The 27,351-nt window shown below is 39.6% G+C and overlaps 1 protein-coding gene across 1 annotated transcript in view; it reads left to right on the forward strand.

The window, feature by feature from the left end:
* The window catches only part of akt1 (AKT serine/threonine kinase 1), a 43,818-nt gene that overhangs the window by 14,059 nt on the left and 2,408 nt on the right, over positions 1–27,351 (forward strand). Inside the window, exons 3-13 of the mRNA XM_023352600.1 lie at positions 13,245–13,373; positions 15,884–15,995; positions 16,314–16,440; positions 17,363–17,494; positions 17,632–17,697; positions 18,123–18,191; positions 18,336–18,461; positions 22,266–22,394; positions 26,298–26,512; positions 26,617–26,704; positions 26,839–26,941. Of these exons, the coding sequence (XP_023208368.1) occupies positions 13,245–13,373; positions 15,884–15,995; positions 16,314–16,440; positions 17,363–17,494; positions 17,632–17,697; positions 18,123–18,191; positions 18,336–18,461; positions 22,266–22,394; positions 26,298–26,512; positions 26,617–26,704; positions 26,839–26,941 (1,296 nt within the window). The remainder of the gene's footprint in view (positions 1–13,244; positions 13,374–15,883; positions 15,996–16,313; positions 16,441–17,362; positions 17,495–17,631; positions 17,698–18,122; positions 18,192–18,335; positions 18,462–22,265; positions 22,395–26,297; positions 26,513–26,616; positions 26,705–26,838; positions 26,942–27,351) is intronic.

A 27,351-nucleotide genomic window follows, 5' to 3' on the forward strand; every position in this document is an offset into this window, starting at 1 on the left:
GATTTCAAATGGTAACCTCTTTTCAGCCAGGTTATTAACAATTTTCATAGTCCCCCTCCACCTCCCAATACTTGTTTAGCATCTTTGCTTGTTTTGTTTTGTTTTAAAACAGTATTGAGACTTAAAAATCAAATTCATTTTTAAATGAATCTGATTTTGAAGAAGAAAAAAAAACTGACCATGTAAAATTCCATCATCATATCTACTGTTATGAGACTTGAAAACATAACTTCTAAATGCAGATTTAGTTAAAAGCTTTCTTAATAATTTTACATGCTGAAACAAAAGAGACCAAAAGCTACACAATCTTGTTTAATACACTATATAATAATCAAAGGGATTAATAGTAGTTTATTACATCATAAGACAGAAACCTGTAAAAGATTTTATGAAGTGGTATTAACAAATTGTTACTTTTCTTTTTACATGGTGGGATGTTTTTATATTGTTATGATACTTTTAATTTACAATATATTTTTATAGGCGTTAAAAGCTTATGATTTTATATTGGGGCAAATAATTATTTGTTTTCATACTAGAGCTACATATTCCATGTGAGGTTGTAAATTTTGGATAGAGAATTGACTTAGACTTGGTGGGGAAAAAAGTCCTTGTGAATGTCTCTGAGAGGGTACAGTCTGTGTGAAGCATGTTTATTTAGAGAACACCGCCAACAGGACATCACCCAGAAAACTTGCGTATGGACCACATTGCAAGTACAGGCTTGCACAAACACTGTAACTTTGTAGTTGGTATCGCAACCAATTGTTATGTGTCCGCTTTTATGTGCTTTACAGTGTGCACGTGATACACACTTTGAATTTGTCTGCGGACCCATGCTGCAGATCCTGAGCAGCATGTTTTTTTTTTTCCTTTGGAAGAAAAAAAACAACCAACATCCTTCCAAAGTTTCCTTCAAAGCCAGAGCATCATCAGACATCAAAGCAGCAGATTGTGGGTTTCTTAGTTTCCAGCAAAGCACTGTGGCCAAAAGCTCAGTGAAGCTCGACAGAACAGCTCTTGCTTGTCCTCGCCTCTTCCCTGGCCCTTGTTTGTTTGACTCATTTGCTCCTTGACAAGTATAAAGAGCCGGCCCCCTCGTTAGGCTAACGAAGGCCACAACAACTGTTGGATTTGGGTAACACGCTCAGCTGGCTCAGACTCGCGAGGGGAGAGAGGTGCAGAGAACACACCAGTAGAGGTGGTGTGGAAAAGATAAAGGGGTGAAAAAGAGAGGCAGAAGTTAAGCGGCGTCCTTGTGATGTTCCCACAACATTGCTCAGTGACCCAGTCGGCATGAGGAGAGCTGATGGAGGATGTGTGCGACGTGCCACACAGACCCTCTCATGGTATGGTTTGGAGCTCATCAGCTAATTGGTCCCTTTTGCTGGTCATGAGGTTGAAGGACACCCATGATGTGCTCCTCCAAGCAAAACCTTGTTGGTGGTCCAGGAGAGTGTATGGGACGCAGAGGGAGGATGATGTAGGGAGGAGGAACTCTAAAACATCAGACACATTACATGGAACAATGGTTTTTTTTTTTGTTGTCATCTTTTGCATATTTCTATCTGATGCATGTGGTGAACAGACCTGCAAGAATCCAGCCCACAGTTTTTCACAGAAGTCATGGTTCACCTTTTTTTTAATACCTCCTAAAGGTGAACAGAGTTTCTTCTACTACTAAATGCTCTTCAAAGGAGCATGCCCAACTGATTAACCATATCTCATGATTCTGTCATGCTGACTGTTTCAAGACTGCAGGTCTTTGACTCTCTGCCAAATTTATTGCTGGGCTCAGTCTGGCTCCTACAGATCCCCTCACTATGGCTGTCAGCAACCACACATTGCTGCACTGCACAGACACACAACCATTTGTATCTCATCACTGGAGAAAATTTCCACTGAATTTAGTGAAATGATTCCTTTATATGGTGATTTTTTAAAATAAAAAAAATCAAACTTTCATTTATTCATCTATAAATTGCAATTAATAAACTCCATATAATTCCCAACGGTATTAAAAACCCAGTTCAACCGATGCATACTGTATTGTACATGTGCAGCAATAAAGCTCCACAAAGGGGTTTGTACGTAGACCTAAGGTTTTTAATGCAGAACTCCCTTTTTAAGCTTTCTTTGGAGAACTGTATCGAAGATTAGCATGGCTATCTGCTTTCCTGAGAGAATGAAGATGCAGTATCTTAGCTAAATTTACCTTAACTGAGATGTCCAAATACTTTCAACATTTCTGAATCCAGAGAGAAGTTGAAAAGTCAGAAAGATTTTTAAAAAAATTGCTGGAATATGTTCTGCCTTCTTGTTATCTTTTGGAAGTCTTACTGCCTATTGATCTGTTGCAACTTCAATGAAACACAATGAACGACATATCTCAATGTTTTAGAACAGTTTCTTTTTGAATAGCTTTTAATAGCATGTCACTGCTTTTTCTAACTACATTTGTTTAACCCCTCACTCAAAATTTTGAGTCTTCTCCTTTCAGCTACATCAAGTAATAAAAGTGTTATTGTCGTGACAACCAGGTTTCAACCTGGTGCTAATTTTGTTGGTTAATTATACAAAATCCCATTAAAATACACTGAGGTTTGTTGGCTGTAAAGTAAAAAATGTGGAAGCCATCAGGAGGCATAAATAAGTTTGTGAAGCTGTGATAGCCTGTGATAGGAAGGATGTTATGTGTAATTTGTTAAAAACCTTTACAAACTACATAGTAGTTCAAGCCAGAGAACATGCAAGTACTAGAAGATACACTAACTGATCAGACAGAGGTTTCCCCACCAGGAACTCAGTGCTCTGGAAGGCCAGGTTTCTGGCCTTCAGCGCAGACCCCCTACTCCAGGAAATGGGAAAATGGGAAGCAGTCTTTCTGTTAAATGTGGTGGAGAGAAGTAAATTACTGGGGTGCAGCTGTCGGCAGGAAAGAGTGCTGGCATGGTGGTGGAACCAGGAGACTGCGGGAGGTGTCACCTCCACCAATTTGCTTCCTCTCATGACAGTCCTGCTGTGTGCTTACTTTTCTGTGTAGAACCCGCCTGCTGGCTCCAACTGTGGTTCTCAGTAGTGCTCCATCTTTTTTTTTTCTCTTTTCTAATCACCATCTCCCTCTCCCCATTTTTGTTTCCCTACAGTCTCCGTCACCATCTGATCACATGTTCTTTACCGTTCTTGGTCCTTAATATTTCCTGCTTCCCAAATCCCTTGCCCACCCCACTGAGCACATCCCCCTACTCTCCTCCATTTGTAGCCCACCACTCTGTTACTAGTATAATGCCACCACTGACAGATCAGACCAATAGTGGAAGTTTCTAAAAAGCAGCTAAATGTTCCCAGTCATATCACTGGCACTGCTCTCCATCTTAGCATGGTATTTTTAAAGGCATTGTTTCAAAACAAGAGGACAGAAATGTAAAATCCCTTATGTATGGGGTTAATATTAACTGTGAAATACAATGTTGCTTTGCAATTGCTGCTTGTTTTGGAAAATAAATTACCTTTTAGTTTTTGGTAACAGTTTACTATTAGTAAAATTACCTATGAATTATTTGGAAAACTTATTGGTTTAAGACCTGGGACTTTGACTTGGGCCTTTCGTGTCTTTGCTTCAGGCTCAGCATGAAATTTATATGCTTTGACTTAGGACCTAACTCGAGAATAGTGTGTCCAATAGACTCTTTAAGGTGTTTTAGCCTTAAATTTATTGTTATGTCACAATGTAAAAACTGTATTACAATGACTTCAACGCCAGAAGAAGTGTGTAACTTTCATACATGTTTGTTAAAGCGAGACAAAAACATCTTCCAAAGGACCAGCAACTCTGCTTCATTTCTCAAATAGCTTCTAATGGTCAACGGAGATTGTGGTTATTAGTGCTGCAGAAAAGAGGGAAGAAAACTTAAATATTTCTTGAGATGAAGGATTTACTCCCCTTTTGGCCACAGCTAGTTCTGACAAGATCTGAGTTTAAATCCATTGTGGTTAAAGTTAGAAAAGACTGAATTATAATTTTGAAAAAGTCAACCATTTCAAAATGCTTAGTGCTGTACCTTTGCAAAACTCCATCTAGAGGTTCCTGTTGGATGAAAAGCTACTATGTCCCTACCAGAGCTAATTTTTCTTGTCTAAGTTTCTATCCTCGTATTTGGCTTTTCCATTGATGTTTTCTTATCTTTTTAAGTATTGGGTCTTACATCAGTCCTTGAGACTTTATTGCCACTAATTTGCGCTAAGTAATCTGTGTTTATTTGTTTGCTGTGCAGTAACCCAGTTAACTAATCCATGGGTTGCTTGTTTACCCAGGGAGAAGGGGCAAATCTCAGCCCCTGTGTGGCAGGGGGGAACTTCCCACAGTGTCTCTATGGTAATCAGCAGGTGTCACTCACCATGGAGAAGAAGTGAGTGCTTTCTTATGAGCGTGAGAAAGAGGGGCAGCCTCCATCGCATCCCCAACCCCCTTGCTTTTTTTTTTTATCTTGGGGTAGCAGCAGCCCTAGCGACAGTGAGAGGGTTAGATTTCAAAATAGGATGGTCCTTCAGCTCAACATAATGATGATACGTCCAAAGTCCAGGCTTTGGACTCCCCCTTCTAGCCACTGCTTGGGATAAAAGAAAAATTTATGTCAAGAAGAACACAACATAAAAGTGTCCAAACTTCTGGACAGGTTACAATGGCCTATTGGTGTCTGTTTCACAGTGAACAGTGAAATGGGTAGAGAGCTCTTTAGACAGCATGAAGTTTAACAGCATGCCTTCCGATTCAACCAATTCATGGTGGAAGTCAAGATTGTGGTTGCTGGGGCTCATTGGTGACCCCTACATCAGGGAGCCCTCTCTCCTCTGGAGCCCACAGCTCATTAAGATGCAGGGCACAGGGCGGCGGGCCGCAGCTGCAGCCTACAGGCAGAACCCGGCAGAAAAGGGCCGAAGGGATGGCGGGGGCGGCTGAGGAAAAACCAACAAAAGGCAAAGCCCATCCTCCCCCTCCTCCCTCGCTTTGGAGTTCTAATTCCCTAATCCTCAACCTCCGCCTTACCCCCTCCTTCCACCCCTCTCATCCGATTCCCACCACTCAAACACACACATGCACAGTTCATGGAGTTACCACTGGCTCCCTTCCTCTCATCCCCAAGCTATGAATGGCCAGACAGGGGACAAAACCCAACAGCAGCCTACTCAGGAAGTCCAACCACTGGGTTTGGGCAGTGAGAGGCACATTTTGTCTGAGCCTCTCTCCCCCTGCTCGCTGTGAGAGATCACTTACCCTCTCATAACACAAATGTGGGTATGGTTTATCCAATCATCTTTAATGATTCTTTGCAACTTCACAAAGAGGTTTGTATGCATCAGACCTGTTGGTGTGTACACATTTTTGCTGCTATATGATGAGTTTTTATTCAATGCTAACAAGCCAAGGCAGCTGGGACATCAGCAGTCCTGTTGTTGTCACATGGAGACGGTAGAGGAGGACGTTCTTTAGAGCTATTAGCCACTTTCACTTCCTCGTTGTTGTTTTTTTCTTTTCCGTGTAAAGATTTCCCCATTTCTCCCTTTATTTACCAGTTATTCTATAAAACTTCTCTCTCTAGCTTTTATGTTCCAGGCCTCTTAAACAGAGGTAACTTACAAAAGGCTCGGGCACCTAAAAGTGCTGTAGGTTTTGCTTTCTTACAAGTCTGTGATGTTTGGGTAAGCATGTCCCAATTACAGGTATGAAGACAGGTTTTAAAAAGCTTGGGTCTCAAAACCACAACAATTTTTCAGCATGCCATTCCCACAGTGTGAAGTCGGTTAACAAGTTGCCAGAGAAAATGTTGGAGTAACCAGAAATTTCTCTGGCTGTATGGAGCATGGGGCAATGGAAGGTTGACATCCATACTTTGTACATGGGTGGCACAGTTTACTCCTGCGCCATTACCTTGCCCAACTGTAACCATTTCTAAACACATTTTCTTTCTTTTATGTATGGGTGGTAGCTTTCTTATGCTATTTGACTGGCAGGGCACAAGTCACACAGTTTTCTGACAGTTAAAGGGTTTTACACCGTAGGAATTGGTTGATCAGAAATTTTAGCATGCAAGAACTGTTTGTCAAGTAGCCAACTGAGCTAATAGTCAAACTAATTAGCCAGCTAGTAATAGCAGCTTGTTCTGCACTGTATTAGCAAAAAGACTGGATCAAATTTCTTTACTCATTCATTTAGGAGGCTTTAAAGTGGTGTCAGCCCACAATTTGCTTGTTTAAAAAAACAATACTTTAATGCATCTAGAAAGGCTTTTCACAGGGTTTAGCACTTTGATTAAAGGAATTTCTGGCCATTGTGAGGGCAGACATGGATGTTGAATGAGAAGGTCTGACTTGCACTCAATTCCGAAGTTTGAGGCCAGGACCAGTTAAGTTTTTCCATACTATGCTGTCATTTATGTCCTTATGAATCTTGTTTTGTACTGATACAGAGTCGGTTTGGAACATTTCCAGCCAGAAGCATCAGTCCAAAATGCCTTGGTATGCTGAAGTATTAAGAGTTTCTTTCACTGGAACTACGAGGCCAAGCCCAACTTCTGAAAAATAGCCATACACCATAATCTGTTCTGCACCCAACTTTACACCTGACACAATGCAGTCGGAAAAGAGCCTTTCTGCCAAACCAAGACTCATTAGTTAATGTCTTGAGAGAACATGTCTCTGCTTCTGTAGAGTCCGTTGGCAGGTTTGTTTTACCTCGTTGCATCCAAAACTTTGCATTGCATTTTATAATGTAATGCTTTGTCTGCAACTGATTGGCTATGGAAACCCATTCAGAGAATGGGTCTGGGGATAACCTGAAGGCCATATGAGGTTTATAAGTCTCTACCCACTAACTGTGCAGAAAGTTACTCTTTTTTTTATCGTGTATTTCAACATGTGTGATTTTAATTGGCCTACTTTGTGGTTGAGTTTCTGACGCTCCCAGCGACTTTCTTTTTTTTTTTTTTTACATAGTTAAAGGTGTTTGTGCGGTAAGTCATAACTGAACTTACTGCACAGGTAGCATTCATGGTACCGCCTTTGAATTCACTGAGCTCCTGAGGGCAAGCCATTCTTTCAGAAATGCTTGTAGAAGCAGACTGCATGCCAGTCTGACTGGTTTTATATAGTCATGGACATGGAATTGATTGGAACACCTAAATTACATGATTTGGAGGGGTAACCTAATACTTAAGGCGATATAGTGTTCTTGCATTATTGTGTAATATGCTGAAAATTACTGGTAAATTTAGTGGGCGTCAGTCTGTGCTGCAACAATGATCAACAATGATAATAGAGAAATTTGGACTGGTTTTTGATAATAAGAATTCTGTCTTGTCCTAAGTTTTTGTTTAAATGCTGTGAATCTGGGCTGTTTTGCTAAGTTTTTATAATGTGAGAAACTCCTACCAGCCCAATGCTAGCTGGGACAATTTTATAAAAGGAAAAAAAAATCTCAGTCTAGTAGGCATAGAAGTAAGGCTCCTGTGATTTTTATAAGTGTGGACAAACAAAATAAGGATCAACCTTTTACAGCTGTGGCCAAACCTGTTTCTCCCCCCACAGTACACCTTGTTGTGTGTATGTTTTGTGTTTAGGGGATAAAGGGCGTGGCAGTCGCATGCGAGTGCTGTCCACACATACAGGACCGTGCAGCAGTTGGCAAATAAAGATGAATTCTGTTGTGTCTGGCAGCGGTTCTCTGTTCATTATTTTCCACTTTGCCCAGCGCGCATCCCAGCCCTCAGCAGCTGCTTGTCATGTAAAGACACTCTATCAGGCCCTGACAGCTCCTCCCATGCACACACACGCAGTCACAATGCACATGGCTCATACACGCACTCTTCCACTTGCAGGCCTACATATGTAGGGAACATATGTAGCGATCTGTCTCACTAGCACTCCATTCAGCACAGCTCCTTGCACAGAGCTTTTTCATCCCCTTCGGTTCTTCCATCGCTCATCTTGTGTCAAATCACTCTTATTATACTTCTGTCCTTCCCATAATTTAGTTGAGTTGAGCCACATGGCTACTGTCTGACTTCTGTAGAAGTGCCTTGATTCTGTGACACAGATAACAAGAAGGATTTCCTATAATAGGTTTTTATGTCTCGATCAGACATTTGATGAACGTTTTTCTTATCTAGGCTGTGGTCGTTGTGTGTGTGGGGGGCATTTTCCTGTTTGGAGAACATTTTCACATCAAACAGGGTTTGGTTTACTGGTACAGAGTGGTGATGAACTGAGTCAGAAGTAGAATGAACTCCTGTGTTTTTATTTAGAACTTTTGTCAAGTTGTTTGTTTTGCCTCTCACTGAGTCAGCTGGGGTCTGCCCTGCTGAGCATCGATGGGATTACACCAAAAATGATACTAACTTTGTTTAACTTGCATTCTCCTGTATTGAGCATATTTTATGTTTTTTTTCACACAATGTATTTTATTATAGTTTCATTTGAACCAACATGGCATAAAACAGAAACAAACATAGGGTGTACTTTATTTTTATTCATCTCATTTACTCTGATACTCTTAATAAAATCTAGTGCAAGCACCTAAATCACTAAACTAGTCAAAAGTTAATCTACCTATGTGTAATGTAATCTCAATTTCAATACAGCTGTTCTCTAATTACTTTAGAGGTTTGTTAAAGAACATCAGTGAAAACAGCGTAATTAGGTTGGAGGAGGGTGAGGCTATTAAAAAATATTCCAACCTTTGAACATCTTAGAAAGTACTTTTCAATTCAACTGAAAATAGAGCTGCAACGACATTGTGATCCACCTACGCTAATAAATTGGCCATTAATTAGAGAAGCAGTCAAGAGTCCCATGTTAATCTGCAGTTGAGGTGGGAGAGTTTACCAGACGTGATGTAGGTTCTGTGTTGATGTGAAGATAAATACTGTGCAGTCCTGGAAGAAAACCTATTAGATGTAGCAAAACTACAGACTGGGGTGGAGGTTCACTTTCCAGTAGGACAATAACCCAAACAGACAGAGCTACAGTGCTTATGTTAAATATTGACGAGTTGAAATGCTATAGTTCAAGTTCAGACCTAAATCCAGGTGAGAAATTTTGTAAAGTGACCCTTCAGTTTTCAGGTCTTTCCAAAGAACATAACTGACCAAATGTTTTGTCTGTAGACCAAGTACAAAGCCGATAGAAAAATTAATTAGAAAACTTGAAGTATTGACTTTGGGGTTAATTGCAAATGCAAGGCAAAAATTACAGATAATTTATAGAAATAAAATTCTATTATTCTGTTATTTAACAACTATAGTTGGTGATATTGAATATGATTTACAATACTGACAATTGTGGTTGTAATGAGTGTAAAAATCTTTAAGCGGTACGAATACTTTTGCAATATGCTTTGTTAGATAAATAGAATAGTGTATTTCTCTTTGTTTCTTGGGGGTTAACTTGGGTTAATCTTGATCAGTGAGGGTGAGTAAACACCCTCAATAATGCTTGCTCTCTTGCTCATCTTGCAGGATTTTTTTTGCATCAGTGTGAGAGTCGGTAACCACGGTCTCTCCCCAACTTTGTTTACGTGAACTGTTATAGATGCAAAAAGCCCAGCTGTCTGTTTCACTTTCTCGTCATGTCAGCGCTTAAAAAAGGTGTGTGGAAAGTACATATGAATAAAAGTAGAAGGGGAAATGAGTGTAATGGGAAGCTTCTAAGGGTCATCTTTGTTGTTTTTGCTCTCAGCAGACTGTGGTGTTGTGTGTGTGTGTGTGTTGCACTGCAGTGCTGTGGAGACATAGTCTCAGACAGCCGGATATAGCTACTTCCACTGTTTGTCATGTGACCAGGTTTTGTGGTCACACACGAGGAAGTTGCAGTGTCCTCCTGTCTCAAAGTAGTGTGTGCAAGGTGAAAATGTGCTGGGCAGATGTGGAGTTTCCCACATTTCTCACTAGTATGGTGAACATTTCTTGTACTGCAAGTCTCTTAGTTGCTTTTTCGCTAATCTCTGGGAGCATTTAGAGCTCAAGTGTCAAGTTTCTTCATAAACTTGTTTGCTTCATGGTGTGTTTTCCCCTAGTAACCACATGAACCCGTCTCTTCTGACATCACAGTTCAGCATAGCGACAATTCTTGGAAGACTCAAGTGACTGAGAACGCAGGGCTGGCTTTGTCATCCCCCTGACATCAATGCCATCAAGGCCACCTCAGTGTCTCCAAAATGCAGTGCTCGCTGAGCCTTGAGCTGCTGCTGCGTCATATAGTACCACCCATGCTGCTTCTCCAGTGGGTGCTATGCGTCAGCAGAGCTGGCAGAAAATGCTCTCAACCTTCCAAAGTGCGTGTTGATGTAATCTACTACACAGAGGCCTTTTTTCTCACTATGAGCCACTCTATAAACAAATCTATTTGCACACAAGCACATTGGGCTATGGTGAAACACCTGACTCGACCCGTCACAACAGAATGTGTACATAAGAAAATTTCTCAGTCTGGAAATGATTTTTGCCCTGTTCCTGCCCTAAAACTAAACCTTAGACAGCTCAAACTACTTTTTTGTTGTTTTCCATTCCCACCAGACGAGCATGTACGTAGAGTCCACGTCTCGTCAGAGGTGTCAGGTAGACGGCTCATTATCCTGCCTCTGCATTGTGCACATACTGTCCTCAGTGGTTGCTGGCATGGAGGATATCAAGGGAATATGGGTCAGCCAAAACCTGTCGGGAGAGCAAGTCACCAGCTGGGGCCCAGCTGAGGAAAAGAAGGTTCGGTACAAAGGGTTCAGCATTGTTTCTGGCCATCAATTTCATTATTGTTGAACAGGTTCTTGATTTGAACTCCCAACTTTACTCTTAAATTGCACTTCATATGTGCTCTGGGTTGTATGTTTAGAAATGATATAGGCGAGTGATCTTAATGAACTGTGTGTTGATTCTTTGAGATATAGTATATATTTATGAATGACTGATCTAGATGCTGAAAAATGACATACTGTATCTTTGCTACTGTATTCATCAACCTTACGTTCAAGGTAGGGGCATTTTTAAGGAAAAATGAGCTAATTTGGAATTACTCTGCAGATAACAAGATTAACAATCTGAGGGGTACTTTGCAGTTATTTGAAATCTGCTGATGATTAGCAGTTTCTTGACCTTTTAGACACTTTCATTTTATTCCTTCTACCTGACCATGCTAACATATTTGCAGTGTATTTTTTAAAAATGAAAATTGACAAATGGTGGGCAGGTAAAGTATCATTTATGACTGGACATACTATAAGAGGAAAACATTCAATATATATATATATATATATATATATATATATATATATATATATATATATATATATATATATATATATATATATAAAAATAAAAAAACTTCAAATGATCTTCTAAAAACTTAGAAGATCTTAGGAATACAAAAAACACAATTTAACCCCATAGACCTTGGGTATGGGTCTATGGGGTTAGACCATACCCAAGGTGTGTGAGCTTCTGACTGGCTGGTCACTGTTTCACTCTGAAAGTCACGCCATTCCACAGTTATTAGTTACATCTATTGAAACAAACATAACTTCAGACAATGGACAGCAAAAACACACGACTTACTCTGACAATCTGCAAAAATGTTAGACATCTTGTTTTCTAAGACTTTGCCAAACTTGAACTTATTTTTACCAGTATTACTTTTCAAATGTTTTTTATTTATTTATTTGTCTGAGGTGGAAGTGGCCTTTATTAGGAATCACAGAAAATCTGAGGAAATAGAAACAGGGAAGACTTGCAACAAAGGTCACAAAATCATGAATCAAACCAAAGATGGCTGCGTAGCGGATACAATCCCTGTTAATGGGGCACCTGCACTGCCACTACACTACACCATGCCCCATAATTACTTACTATTAAAATGTTGGGGTTTTTTGCCTCTGCAACTTTACTTTCTTGTCTGGACAAGATTGTATTCATCTTGACGAAAAATGTTGAAAATAAAGAGAAACCAATAAGTTTATATGATATAAATTATTTTGGACTGTTTGGTGAGTTTTATACCACAGTCTACCAGCTTCTGTTTGCTTTGTACTGACTGATCTGTTTCCAGTTGTATCAATCAGAAGTTTTTGAGTTAGGGAAACAGAAGCTCATATTGACAGATCTTCTACATCTCTGTACGCGCACACACTAAGAAACCCCACACTTCTGTGTTAGAGGAAATGGGGCAATTAAGGACAGCTTGGTGCTGCTTGGCAGGGGGTTAATATGCGGCTCCGTAATTAAAAATAAATTACAGTTTTCCAGTATAAATATTCAAGTTCCACGCCGCCGTGTGCCACTGCCTTGTTATGGTATGTTAGCTTTTTTTTCCCCTTCCGTCTGTACAACATCTGGCGTAACATTTCCTGAAGCATCACCAGAATAAATTGAATTTGGTCTTTCTTCAGAGATTCATTTGCGTGAGTCACGTTGAGTAAGTGAGTAGGATGTACCTGTGTGGCTGCAGGTTATGATAAATATCTGTATGGGAAGGTGATTGGCTCCAAGTAAAGGAAAATCTGTTTTAAGCTGCAAAAAACTTGAGACTTGCTGCTCTAATGGTTATTTTCAGATTTTTATTTCTTTTGAACTCGTAAAGACACTTATTTTCTTTCAGTGCTAATTTGACTTGAACATACTGAAGTTCCTGGTTGCAAAATGACAAAATGCAACAAAGGTCAAGAAGTAAATACTTTGCAAGGCTGTATGTGTTGTTACATTCTCATTTACTAACCTATAATTTTAATTCACATTCACATTTGTATTTATTTTTACTGTCTTGATCTTTAATTTCAGGGGGTAAAAATTCTGTCAGATTATTTTTCACAAATCAGGAAATTCTCAAAGGTGGCTCAAATGGTTGTTCTATCTTTTCTCCCACATTGTGTTTTCCTTGTGACTTAACCCTGTCAGCATTTTATTAAAGCTGAATAATAATTTTAAAAAAGTAATAAAAATAAGACATGTCCTACCTTTTTTGGGCTAGCTCTTATCTTGTTATGTCTCTAAAGTCCAATGAAACTGGAAAGGAAAAATAGGTGCATGAGTTCAGGTTCACCAAAAACGTTTTCATCACATTCATAGATGAAAAGAACAGAATATTGACACATATCATAAAACACACAAAACGAGTAGCGTTGTACATTAGTCGGGCTTTTGAGAATCTAGAAGCAGAGGTTTCTCAGAAACCCAATATCTTCTATCTGTGTTTCCCCATATCAGGAGAATACATCAAGACCTGGAGGCCGAGGTATTTTCTCCTCAAGAGTGACGGTACATTCATCGGTTACAAAGAACGACCACAAGATGTTGACCAGCTGGAAACCCCCTTAAATAACTTCTCTGTTGCACGTGAGTATCTGCTTCAGCGAAAACGCCTCTTTCTTTTTCTAAACACCTTTAGTTTTTTTGCTTGAATATTTTTTGTGGTAAATTTTTCATTTGTTCATTTCACATGTTGTTTTAATAATATAATGCATGTCACAGTTTTATCCAAGTACATTGAAAGCTATCACTCTAAATGTACTCTGCAGACAGTCAAGAACACTCCATCACTTACAGTTGGGTACAAATAACTTCAGACATGTTGGTCTATGTTTTGTGTGTGTGTGTTTTTAAATTTTTTTTAAGAGTTGCCTAAAACTTTAACAGCTGTGAGCTATTTGTTCTAAAACACTCTGGTGTTAATAGGTGAAAGTAATTGCACACCAAAAAATTACGTTGCACCTTTTTTTCTGATTTATTCTTCCCTGGATGTGTCACAGCTACCATTAGTGCAATTCCCTAAAATGCCTTTCAATGTGTAGATTTCTTTCTGTTATGCTTTCTTTTAATCTCAGTCATTTCATTAGTTAATTGGATGTTTGATGGGAGTTCCTTAAGTTTGATACAGAAAGAGTAGGACATCCTCTATTTACATCACTCTCTGCATCTGTTTTTCCCCTGATGAAGCCAGACCTTAAGCATCTTTGTTCATGCAAAATGTAAATGGAACCTATGCGATAAAACTCACATTTTCTGCACAGTTTTCTGGGCTAAATCTGGTCAGTAAGAAATTTCTAAAGCAAGATTTGCATGGACAGCCAGTTATTGCAGGGAAGAGATACAGTGACTAAAATGTAGCATGACCTAAGTCCTCAAGAGTATTTATAGTCTAAGTATAGTGACATACTAAAACATGCAGAAAACGTATATATTTTTTGGTGTGCATGTCAGGTGTGTAAAAGGCTAAGTTCACATTGGATCATATTTTATCATTGTGTGCCCCTTGCCTCAGTTAGTCAGAATTGTTTCTGAAGATGCTGCAGTATCATCTCTGCAGCATCATTGCGTTGTTGCAAGCAAAGAAAATTTAGCCCCAGAATACACATGGTTATGTCTGGTGTTTGACTTTAATGCATCAGGTGCTGTCCTCCTCCTCTCTGAGCTTCTTCCACAATCCCTCTACTTTCATATTGTTAAAGAAAACTAAATAGAAGTGCCCAGAGCAACACAGTTCTCTCCATCTTCCCATCACAGAAAGTCTCAGCGATAAGCCGCTCAGTTGACTGAACACAACAATTAGACAGCACACTGTTTGTTTAACTTGTTTCCTCCCCGACACTCTTGAGTTATCGTGGCTATTAACTGCCTGATTTCAAGTATTTGTCTGGGCTACGCTCTGAGGCTCTTGTCTCCATCCACGGAGGCTTTGTTTTTTTTTGTTTTTCCTTGTCACCAGTGCGACCCCATCATAGAGGACACATGGTGTGTCGCTGCTGAGGGGGCGGCTGCAGCTGGATCACACATTCACCCTGATGGAGCCATGTTGGATCTCAGTGGTGGTCCACTTGGAGTCCTCCATCTATCAGACAGGGGCCATATTTGTGTCACACCCAGACATATTTGCTGACATGTTTCATTTGGGAACAGATGTTACTGTGAAGAAGGTGCAGATGGAAATCTCTGCTTTTGTACTTCCAGTTTGTGGAGTATTGTGAGTAATTGTTTTTGGAAACTGCTTACATAACAATTGTTTGCTCCAAAACTGGGGAAAAATATATATGTGAAGAAAGTGATGAGTGTATCGGGTCTGCTGATTTCTTTTTTTTTTTTTTTTTAATCAGCAAATGTTGTAATTCAAGACTTTCCACTATTAGACTAAGAAAAACAGTTTAACAAGAGCTAATAAAGGATGTAAAGATTTCTGTGTAGTGGGATAATTTATATAAAAATCATTAAACGTATTAAAAGTACTAAAATTTGTATTTATTCATGATTACTACACGATGTGAAAATGTGTGAAACTTGATGTCGTCCTTCCTTTCCTCCATCTATCCGTGGTGTCCATTCATTCATCTATCTTCTATTATTTGTTATTCCTTCTGTCCTTCCATCCACCCATTCATTGTGACCATCTATGGTCTGTTGTCCATCCATTCGTCTATCCTCCTTTGTCTGTCCTTCTTTCTGGCCTTCCATCCATCATCTATTGTGTGCTCCCTTCTTTCCTTGAAACATTTGCTGTAAATGCATGGTGAACTTTTGTATTTAAAATATGAAGGTGAGGACAATAAACTGAAAACTCAGAAAGGTGAGTCTGGAAAATTGACATTTTTACTGGGAAAATTTTGTAGGAACCATAGATGTTGGCACATGGGTTGTTCACAACAAAAAGATACCAAATGTCACATTTTAAAGGAGCTTTCAAATCTTTTCCTCCAAAGTGCACCTGTTCTTTTCCAAATTGGCCAACGGTGTCTGTTAGGGTGGCGATAAAGATAAATGGCTGTAACTGTGGGTCTGTCTCTCCCCTCTGCTCCCCTACAACACTGGCCCTTCTCTTCATCTCCCTCCCTGCTCTCTCCCTGGCTGTTGGTCAGAGTGCCAGCTGATGAAGACGGAACGACCCAAGCCCAACACATTTATCATCCGCTGCCTGCAGTGGACCACTGTCATCGAGCGTACCTTCCACGTGGAGACCCCCGAGGAAAGGCAAGCTACAAGCGCGCGCACACGCCCACACACAACACACCCGCCTCTCTTTGCTATTGGAATTGTAAAACACAGATTGTTTAAATGGAAAGCATTTGTTTCCAGCAAACAGCTGCACAGATTAAGATGTAGGAATTGCTCAAATGTACATTTACAATGATTCATTGCTGCGTACTTATTCAAAGTTCCCTGTGATTGGCTGAACTGACACATGAAATTGCTTTCCTGTTGATAAGAACAGAATTGCATGATTGGGCTGCAGGGCTTGCTCAATGGAAAATGAGCTGATTTAATCTCTTTGACTCCTGTCTAATTCAGGGAAGAATGGACCAAAGCCATCCAGGCAGTGGCTGAAGGCCTTCATAAACAAGAAGAGGAGAGGATGGACTCCTCTCCAGAGCCCATGGACATGGAGGTCTACCTGACCAAACCCAGACAGAAAGTGGTACTGTATCTCACCCATGCACAGTGTAACACAGTGCCTTGCAAAACAATTCATATCCCTTTTTCACATTTTATTACATAGTAAACACAAACTTTAATATATTTTATGCTAATGCAAGGTAATTCAAAATTTTTTAACAAACACAAAAATGCGGCATGCATTTAAAGTTGTGCTGCTTTACTCTATAATACCGCTAAATAAAACGGAATGCAGTAATTCGTTCGTAGAACTTAACTAACAATGCAGGCTTTAGAGATTTGTTAGAGAACATTGATGAACAAGCAGCATTATGTCGTGCTAGACCTTGGATATGTAACACCGCACATTACCTTTAGCTTTACATCCAATAACAGAATCTAATAATAAATAATCAAAATAATTAAAGAGGACAAGATACAAAAAAGTTTGAGACATGAATATCTTTGTTGCTTTTTTTCCTAAATGTACTTCTAAAACAGAAGTTAGCCTTGTGGTAATTCTATGTTTTTTCCCCCTCGCTTCATCCCTCATTTGGTCATGGTGCCCTTCTTCTGACCTGCCCTTCCCTTGATACTCTCACACAACTCCAGCTTTGCTTCCCCATTCCAACCTTCTGGTCGAAGGCATCAGCCAGGGGTGGCTTGGCACCCAACCCCCTTTCCCCTTCAAGGCCACGGGATTGGATGTCGTCCCCCCACCTCCCCACACACAGATGTATACACACCCATTTACAACATTCTCTTCAGGGTCAGAGGTTAACCAAGTCCCAACCACATTTAGGCCAAACCATTAGTGGAGTGGAAATTGCTTAGTGGGTAAAATGGTGCCTAAAATGCTTTAGTGCAGTTGTCAATCAGATTGTGTGTCCAAGCTGGTTAGAGCTCGAGTTTGCTAATTCTCCTGTTCGTAACCAGATACCACTTTGTCTTCTCTGGCCTTCCAGACTATGCATGACTTTGAATACCTCAAACTCCTGGGAAAAGGCACTTTTGGCAAAGTTATTCTGGTAAAGGAGAAGGCCACAGGACGCTACTATGCCATGAAGATCCTAAAGAAGGAGGTGATCGTAGCAAAAGTGAGTGGTTGCCAATTTGCAAGTAACGGGTGAAAAACACTTAGGTTTTGGAGTTCGGTGGCGCAATGACTGATACCTAAATAGTTAGCTATTGTAAGACTTAGACAAACACTCTTTGTGCTTTTCTTTTTTCGCAGGATGAAGTGGCACACACACTCACAGAAAACAGGGTCCTCCAGAATTCAAAGCATCCGTTCTTGACTGTAAGAAAGCCCCTCTGTATATCTGAATTCTTTTTTTTAACCCAAAATTCCTTTTTTTACTCAAGCAACCATTTATTCAGAAAAGGCAACAATCTTAACAGAAGAAAACAAGCACTTTTTATAGTAACACTGACTGTTTTGGCCTTTTTTAAAAATAAATCTGTGGGTTTTGGTTTGGGAATCTTGTGAAAATAACAAATTATGCACAAATATTATCATCGACTCTCAACAGAATATTATCTGTATTCTATTTTTTTCTCCAGCATGATCCTCTTTAGATGTTTGACTTTTTTTGTTCTTATTTATTTATTTTTTTTGAGAAAGTTGCTGCAGATGCAGCTACTGCGACTGCATGTTGATTGTTTAAAGGGCAGCTTCCTCTTGACAAGGCTAAGTTCTGCTTTAATCATGCTCTTCTTCTGCAGGGACTGAAATACTCCTTCCAGACTCATGACCGCCTGTGTTTTGTAATGGAGTACGCAAACGGTGGTGAAGTAAGCGACATAAACCGCCCAAACCTTTGTTGTTGCATCAGAGTTTTTCTTACTACTTGGTCACTGATAATTTTTTTTTTTTTGCCTTGACCGCTGGACTGATAAACTTTGTTCTCATTTGAACACCCCTGTCTCCCCCTTCAGCTTTTCTTCCATCTGTCAAGAGACCGGGTATTTTCAGAAGAACGGGCTCGGTTCTATGGTGCAGAGATAGTGTCAGCGCTGGATTACCTACATGCTGAGAGAAACGTGGTTTATAGAGATCTGAAGGTATCAAGAATATATTTGGACTTTCCCACTTTTCCTTCCTTTTGTTACTCCATTTTGTAATAGACGGGCACGAAGTAGAACATAAATGTGGAGGAAACATTTAAAAATATGTTTTTTTAAAGTATTTGCAAATAAGAATCCAAATTCTGGCATGCATATGTGTATATACTCCTTTTTAATTTGATACCCCTAAGTGAAATCCAGTTCAATCAATTGCATTCATAAGAAAATTAATTTGTAATACCTGTGTGTAATTTAATCTCAGCATAGATGTTTCTGTTTTTTAGTGAACATTAGTAAACAAAACTAAAGACTAAAGAATATCATTAGAGGCTTACTAAGGGGTTAGAGTCTCCACAAATGTATCTTCCAGAATTCTGTTCCAGCTATCATTCCAAAAGAGAGAGTATGTATTACTCCTGTTAACCTACCAAGACATGGCCCAGTTGGTCAGCTGGTCTTAATGGCAACTTCAGATGGAAAGAGCCACATCTTGAGAAGGAGAATTTTTTTGACAGGTAAACTTAGTCTTTCTCACAAGTCTGGCTTTTTTAAAAGTTTGGTGAGAAAAGGGGCACTTCTGAATCCGAAAAAAAAACCAGTAGTCTCATTTAGAGTAAACCATAAGCTATGTAGAGGCACAGCAAGTACTCTGAAGAAGGTGCTCTGCTTGGATGAGACTAGATTTAGCTTTTTTTTACCTACACACATATAATACTATATGGTAGAAAATTAACTCTATAACATACACAACATCATACAGTGAAACAGAGTGGTTTTCTCTTTTCTTTCTTTCTACCCAAACTGTCCTTAAGTCCAATGTCTCAAATAGTCCTTTTCTTGAATGACAATTTTGTTTTCAGAGACTTCATAATTAATTTTGTTTGTTTTGTTTTTTTAATCTATTTTGAATATTTAAAATATCTTCCAGTTCCGGTGTTAAATGTTCATTAGAGAATTTAAAGTTTATTGGTCTTTGAGAGTGTGTTTTTGAATCTTTATGCCATTACCATTATGTCATCTGAAAATGAACTCAAAATGACAATATTATCGTCTATCACACTAACTTGTGGAACAATTTATTGTCCACTAAAATGTGCTATTGTGGCAGGCATATTTACAGGTGCTCTTCATCCAATCTAATGGAGATTATACAATTGTTCAAAAATGTCAGCCTCTAGATCAGGGCTGCCCAAGTCCAGCTCTCATGCTTCAACCTTTAGATGTAAAATTTCTCTGAATAAAATCCCTGAAACCCATCATCAGCATATCACTCAGCTCTACAAAGGCCAGGTATTGAGCCATTCATGGGATATGGATGTGTTAAAGAAGAAATGTATCTAAAAATTGCAGGATGGTAGAACTTGAGGACTGGATTTGAGCACATCTGCTCTACCTACTCAAAGTATCACCTTTTCTTCCACTTCACTTTATGCTTTATTTTGTGTTAGTTATGTAAGAGCCTAATAAAAGGCATTGAAGTGTTTGGTTATAACGTAGCAAAATATTGAAGGGGTTTGAATACTTTTGGGAGGTTTGTGCTCATCCAGAGCTGTGGCAGCAGACAGGCCTTATTGATCTGCCTCCCCCACATCAGCCTCTAGACATCACTGCAGCTGGAGAAGAGTCTGGTCCGACCTTTACTGCAGTGAAACAGAAATAACCAGAGCTGCCTCTAGTAGCGCACATGCAGAGCCCATTATGTGGTATTTGTCCACTTTGCAATTTATATTGTTTTGTAAATTGACACTGCAGTTGAGCAGTTTTTTGTTTTTTGGGGGGGCAAAAGGGAAACGACTAACCATCCATCATTACAGCTGTAGTTGTGCCGTATTGATGGGCATGTTTGGATACAGGAATGCAATCAGTGCTGCAGTGGGCATCTCAAGCCGTACTTCTTCCAGCTGATAAAACTATACCAGCCAGGTCAGCACAGCGCAGCTCACCCTCCCTTATTCCCTCCCTTGGGTTTATGAGGCAGGCTCCCAGCCTGCGAGGGTTCTCCAGAAAATGCCAGGGTAGCAGGATTGGAGGATGTGCTGACTCTGGCCGGCCGCTGCTGGCCACGTGTGAGCTACAGCTGCTGGGTGACTTTAACAGGAAGAGAGAGAGGGGGGAGTTAAACTCCAAGTCATGACACTAAATAATCAAAATCCATATAGGTTGTATCTCTGATTACCTTTACATGCTGTCATAGAGTAAAGTTCTATGCTAAAGTATTAATACCTCTGTAAGTCTTAGTGTTTTGTTACATTGCAGCTGTAAACTTTTTTTTTATTGGGATGGTTTTGTGATAGAGACACACAAAGTACTTTGAAGTTGTGAAGTTAATGTAAAATGATGTACAAGTTTTCAAATATATATATTTTAACACTTTGTTTTAACATCCAGTGTTTTACATGTTCTCAATTATATTATTCAAATATTTTTTTTAAAATATAGCCCATTTACTCTTCCCCCTGAATGAAATCCAGCATAACCACTTGTTTTCAAAAGTCCCTTATTTAGTTGAAATCCAGTAAAATGTTAAAATGGGGATTCTATAAAGCTTTTTTTGCAAGAAAAATTGAAAAAAAGATTACTTTTTTTATGTTGAGGAAATATCGTAGAACATTATGGTGACAGCACCATGCTGCTGTTTTTTATCAGCTTCTAGAGAGAAATTCGGAGAGTCAGAACTGCAGAGGAGTGGTTTAGGTAAAAATATGCTAATGTTTCAGAAATGCTTTGGATACTTTTGCATGACACAACACTGGTTGAGCAGCAGGAGTGTTTATTTTTCTATAGAAATGATTTTATCCAAAACTTCCCCTCACTTGCACGTGACAATGTTTTCAAATTGATTTGCAAAACTGAGGAAATAAAAATAACATCCTCTTTTTTTTTTTTTACTATTTTCTTGTCAAAAAGGGAAGCGACATGGAGCAGGCTGGTGACTGGCTAATTTTCTTTCACCCAAATATTTATATGATTAATTATACCTGGTTTTATTAAACATCCATTCAGTCAAATAGTACACTAGTGAAAAATGCCAAAGTGAAATAAGGAGAAAATTTGTTGACTGTTACCTGTGGGAAATATGAAGAACAATTCCTCTTTGCAGACATTACAACCCTTTGAGGTGAATTCATTCATTATCAAGCAACTGGGAAACCTGAAATAAAAGTTATATAATTGGTTTTATATGCTAATAGGTTTGAAGTATCAAAGGTCTCAAAATTCAGTGAACACACGTTCTAAATTTAAAAAACATGAAAATGAGTACAATAATCAAATGCATTTATTTAAATGTTTAAATAATTTTTTTACACAGTACATTTTTAAATGATTTATTATACTGTGAAAACATATTTTAGCAGGTTTTTTATTCTTATTCTAGAATGTTTAGTAATTTATTTTGTTTGATGGAGACTTGACTAGATTTCTATGGTTCAAGTTAACCAGCAGTAGCACAGGAAATATATATATATAAAAAACAGAAATCAAAAAATGTTTGATTTTTAACACACATTTGTGTTTTGAGTTTAATTCTTAAATGTGTATTAAGTGTTTGCAAATTTAATCATCAATTTACATTTCTTGATGTAATGCACATGTTACATTGCAATTTCAATTTACATTTATAAGTGGTTACTTGACAAATTAGTTATTAATTTGTTGCACTTCTGGCCCTCAATAAATGTGTTTTTCCAAATCACTTAAACCCCCTTTTTCCCCTTAAATTTTATCCATAATCCAAGATGTCCTCCATTTCAATAAAAAAAGAAGTGACTTTTATGTGTTTGTGTGTTTTTGTTTCTACAGCTGGAAAACCTCATGCTGGATAAAGACGGACACATAAAGATCACAGATTTTGGTCTCTGTAAGGAGGGGATCAAAGACGGAGCCACTATGAAAACTTTCTGCGGGACGCCAGAGTACCTCGCACCTGAGGTAAACATGACAGTGCAACACTTTACCTGGAATCATGATTTCAAGTTTCTTAATGTCTCTCTGAAGCCAATTGCAGATCTATGAATACAAGTCAAATAATTTTTATACACTTCATTTTCACCATCAGGTTTTTCTCCTGGAGGGAATCCAAAGTTCTGATCTTAGACCTCTGTTATTTTCTCCCTACCTGCTCCCACTTGGCTAAATGTTGTTGAAACACAATATTCCTTTTCATCTGTAGGCAAACGGCTGTCGAATATATTGCTCATTAAAGTGCATGGACACATGCTCCGTCCAGCCTCTCATCCGAAGTTGGATGACACCAATTTTCTTTGATTTTAATGAGACGTCAACCTTTTTTCTCATTCACAGTTAAGAAAAATGCTTGATTACAAATTTAAGTGTTAAAATACAGATCCTGATTAAAAACTGGGCAGCCATGTTAACTCTAATTATGTCCTGATTTTTTTTCAGCTAAAAGGCCAAAATCAAGCCAACTTTTATCAAGAAGAACCCTAGATACACAGATTCATGTTTTTATAACCTACTATTATGCCCTCCTGTTTGTGGTCAGTTAAATTTCCCTGCTGCTCACCAGGTACAATTTTTAGCTTTTTTTCCCTCTTTAGTATTTTATCTTGGTCAATGTTGTTGTTTTTTAAAAGTGCTTTATAAAGTGTTACATTGTGGATCCTAATGATGAACGCTGCCCATAAACACAGGGTTTTGTAGAGCCCACCAGCCCGCTAACGAAAATATGCCATTCATTTGTGGACCTCATTGTATGCTATGGAAGCGTTTGAAGAAAAGAGCAGCTGCCCCAAAATGCCTCTCTAATCTCCAACTGAAGTTGAGTTAATGAGTGTGCAGTGTGCCCAGGGCAGGGCAGCCTGCTCTCATATTTGCCGTGTCTTGAGGTGCGTGGGTTCTCGCTGTTGCGTGCAGGTATGACGAGTGTTGGAGGTGTAACCTGATATGCTGTGTTGTGCATGTGTTCAAAGTGTGTTTGTGAATTCTCCCCACCTGTTGTCATAAAAATGCTTTCTGGAAGAAGGGTGTCCATGTTGACACAGTTGTCGCATCGTTGTTTTTAGACTGTGATTGGAATTTTGTGTTTGAAGGAGAAGGTGTTTGGCTGGCTGGATTTCAGGAAATGTGAACTTCGTCAGGGAAAGCAAGGAAAAGAGAGACCACATGGGTTCCAGCTGTTATGTGGCACCCGGAGAGACACTGTTCAGGGTGCTTCACCTGCACTAAGCACACAATCCCACAAAGCTTCACTCTTCCTCAGGAACATATAAATGTACTGCAAAAATACTAAAACTCTTTGAAGTTTCTCACATTTTGTCAAACTACTGTTATGTATTATATTGGGACCTTTCCCCTTGAAGCCAGTAAATTAAACCAATTTCCTTCAGAAGTCATCCAGTAAATTCCTCTTATACAATTTAATTTCAGTATAAATACATCAGTTTTGTGAAGGCCTCAGTCACTGAGCAGATCTGCCCTGTGAAGAAGAGTGGCCAGAAGAAAATCCATTTAGACAGAAAGCTAAAACAAGTCCTGTTTGTAGTTTTTCATAAGGAATTTACCAAACACCTCAAACTTCTGGAAGATTCTTCTGCGGGCAGAACTTGTTTGCACATAAGATATGCATATATAACTTTTTTCAACATCAGTAATATGCTGCTGATAAAATGCATCAAGGTTTTTGAATGCACAATTACAGCATATGTAGTGAGATTAGAGGTAGGAATACTTTTACAAATCACACTGCCTCAAATCTTTTCAAAGAAAAAGGCAGCAACTTTTTATCTACTGCAATTATTTCTGGTTTTCTATCCTCATCCGGAGCTTCTCCTAGCCCACTCCAATGACAGCTCCAAACTCACTAGTGGAGCGCTGGTAGACATCAGGGGGCATCACCATGGTAACAGGGTCGCTGCTGAGCGTCTCAATGGAGTTCGGGCCAGGCAGTGTTACAGGTTTTTCTGCAATAAACAATGACCTTGTTGTGTGTGCTGCACAGGAATGCTGTAATGTCTGGGAATATTCCACCCAGAGCTGCAGAGAAAGAGAGGGAGAGGTAGGGAGGATAGACTCGGCCTGCAACAGCCTGACCAGTTTGTCTCCGGAGTAAAGCGCCGGACAAATTCACTTAGTCACTTTTATTAAACACTTACAGAAAGAAAACTATTATTGGCTAAGGGAATTGGCTGTTAGGGAATGTCCACAAAGAAAAATGTGGACATGTTTAATCTAGCCCCCAACACCAGTCTGTATTCGGCGTCTTGAAAGATTAATGGCTGTCAGTGTAGAACATTGTGAGCTGAAAAAGAGCAGTAAGGAGACTGTAGCTCCCAAGAATCAGAAGCAAGTGTGTTTTTTTTTGTTTTTTTTAATCCTCCTTCTTCTTCCCTCTTCCGCTGTCTTCTCCTTTGGGGCAGTGTAACAGTATTAGCTTAGGGGCCGGGGCCCAAATAGGCAGGCAAGCAAGCAGGCAGTCCTGGTTACGTATATGAGGGATGAGCTTGGCTCCTGCGCTCCTGGCAGCTTCACAGCTGTGGCGCTCTTCTACATATATGGGGCAGCTGCGGGCCCAGCTGTCGCACGGTGTGAATCACACGACAGCAGCGCTGGAAATAGAGACGGCCCAGTAATCTTAGCCCCACTCCGGCTTCACGTTACCCCCCTCCACTGCCCTCTCGGCCCTTCCCGTCGATCCTCTGCACTCACCGCAGGACCAGACCGAGGGCCCACACAAGACATGCAAGCTGCATGCATGCTCACTCACCAGCAGTCTGGTTCCTTTTACGGACACTTCAGTCCATCTGTTTCTGCAGGACCACCCCTCTCTGGGCCGGTGCACTTTTTGTGTCCTTGTCTAATTCGTTTAATCCACCCTTATCTTTTTATCCAAAGTTTCTAATATTAGGTCCGAAATTTGTATCATCATGCTGCTGAGAGTGTGGGAGAACACATTGTTCTCGTTGTCTTGATTTAACCTTCAACATCCGCCTGGTGAGGTAGAATCCAGTACATGTCCCCAGACACCCTGGAACAACTCCACTCTGCAGAGCATTAGTCATGCAACAGGTTACACTGTTCACCAAGCACAACACCAGAGGAGTTTCTAATTAGGAAATGTCACAAAAAGTCATCTTATGAAAAGAATATGATTAAATATTTCCCTATCTGTGACTTCAGCTGTGTTAATTGAACAGTTTGCTATCATTTGTTCATGTGAAAGACTTAATTTCTCTGCTGCTTGTTGATCTGTATGTGTTTGTGTATATGTGGAAGGGGTAGAGGTGATTAAATATGCAAGGCTCCAGGGGAAACTCTATACTTGCTCCTAATGTGAGATGTGAGTCAGTGTTGGCTGGAGCAGCCTGAAAACTTCTGACCAGAGGGGGGAGAAGGTGATGTCGGTGGGGGTTGGTTGGGATGTCCAGACACAGACGTCTTGGTTGAATCCGAAACTGTCATTTCAGAAGTATTTCATCTACTTTTGTGTACATACATTTTTATCCCTTTTCTTTTCCAGTTGCATTTAGGATTGCAGCTTGTGTTCTGCATATTCTCTTTTTTTTTAAAATCAGAGTGATTAACATTACAGATCCAGATGTCATCTTATCACCTATATATATATGGTTCTCTTTTTCCTGTTTTTTCAACAGGAGTAGCTACAAAGACTTTTGCTGTCACAAATTGTCTTTAAATGCATCTATCTGCATTTAAAGCAATATAAAGGTGTATTATGCTTTACATTTTATACTGTAAAATATATTTTAGGTCTATAATGTCTTTAGATGTCTAAAAATCTGAAAAAATAAGAAGTACAACGCTTCTGATTTAGATCTGTTCTCAACAACTGTATTTTAAATCCTCCCCCTCTCCAAGGTCCTAGAAGACAATGACTACGGCCGCGCTGTGGACTGGTGGGGTCTGGGCGTGGTGATGTATGAGATGATGTGCGGCCGGCTGCCGTTTTACAACCAGGATCACGAGAGGCTGTTTGAGCTCATCCTCATGGAAGACATCCGTTTTCCTCGGACTCTCGGCCCTGAGGCGCGCTCGCTGCTTTCCGGTCTCCTTAAGAAGGACCCAATGCAAAGGTCGGTGTGTCCTCTCAGTCAGGTCTCATTTCTAGTTTTTACTTATCTTTACAGTCGCTTGTTTTTAAAATGTGGCATTAACGTCCTTGTTTTTGGGTTTCCAGGTTAGGTGGAGGGCCTGATGATGCCAAGGAAATCATGCAGCACAAATTCTTTGCTGGGATAAATTGGCAAGATGTCTATGAAAAGAAGGTGGGGTTCTGAAATATTTATTTTGCCTGTGATTTATATAAAGTAGAATTGCCGAGAAACGACACTGTCAGAGTGACAACTGTTCCTACGGCAATAAATGGTTGTTGATGTAAGCATGTCTCCTCTCTTAACAGCTTGTCCCGCCGTTTAAGCCCCAAGTTACCTCAGAGACGGACACAAGATATTTTGACGAAGAGTTCACAGGACAAATCATCACCATTACGCCACCCGGACAAGGTAGCATCACTTTCACATGTGAATGACCCTGCTAACAACTTACAAACAGTTCCACTCAATATGTCCAATATGTCACGAAGTCAATCCACAATTTTTTTATCTTTCCACATAAGTACCTGCTGTTTTTAAAGGGACTTGAGTTACCTTTTTCTAAATATGACTGGAAGCTTCATTAGGGACAGTGTGCCCTCTTCAGGACATGCAACACTATTAAAATAGGCTTTGGAAAACATTAAAGTAAGCAGGGAGCTGAGCACTTTGAATGACGATGATCATTTGGGGCAAATTTTACAAAAGTAAAAAAAATCTAAATATTAATAAAAAGATAAGTGGATGGATGGATAGATAAGGTTAATAAGTGTTATCTACCCATTTTCAATGCAGATTTCTGCAGTTTTCATGCTTCCTAA

The sequence above is a fragment of the Xiphophorus maculatus genome, chromosome 19, assembly GCF_002775205.1.
Source record: "Xiphophorus maculatus strain JP 163 A chromosome 19, X_maculatus-5.0-male, whole genome shotgun sequence".
NCBI classification, from domain to species: domain Eukaryota; kingdom Metazoa; phylum Chordata; class Actinopteri; order Cyprinodontiformes; family Poeciliidae; genus Xiphophorus; species Xiphophorus maculatus.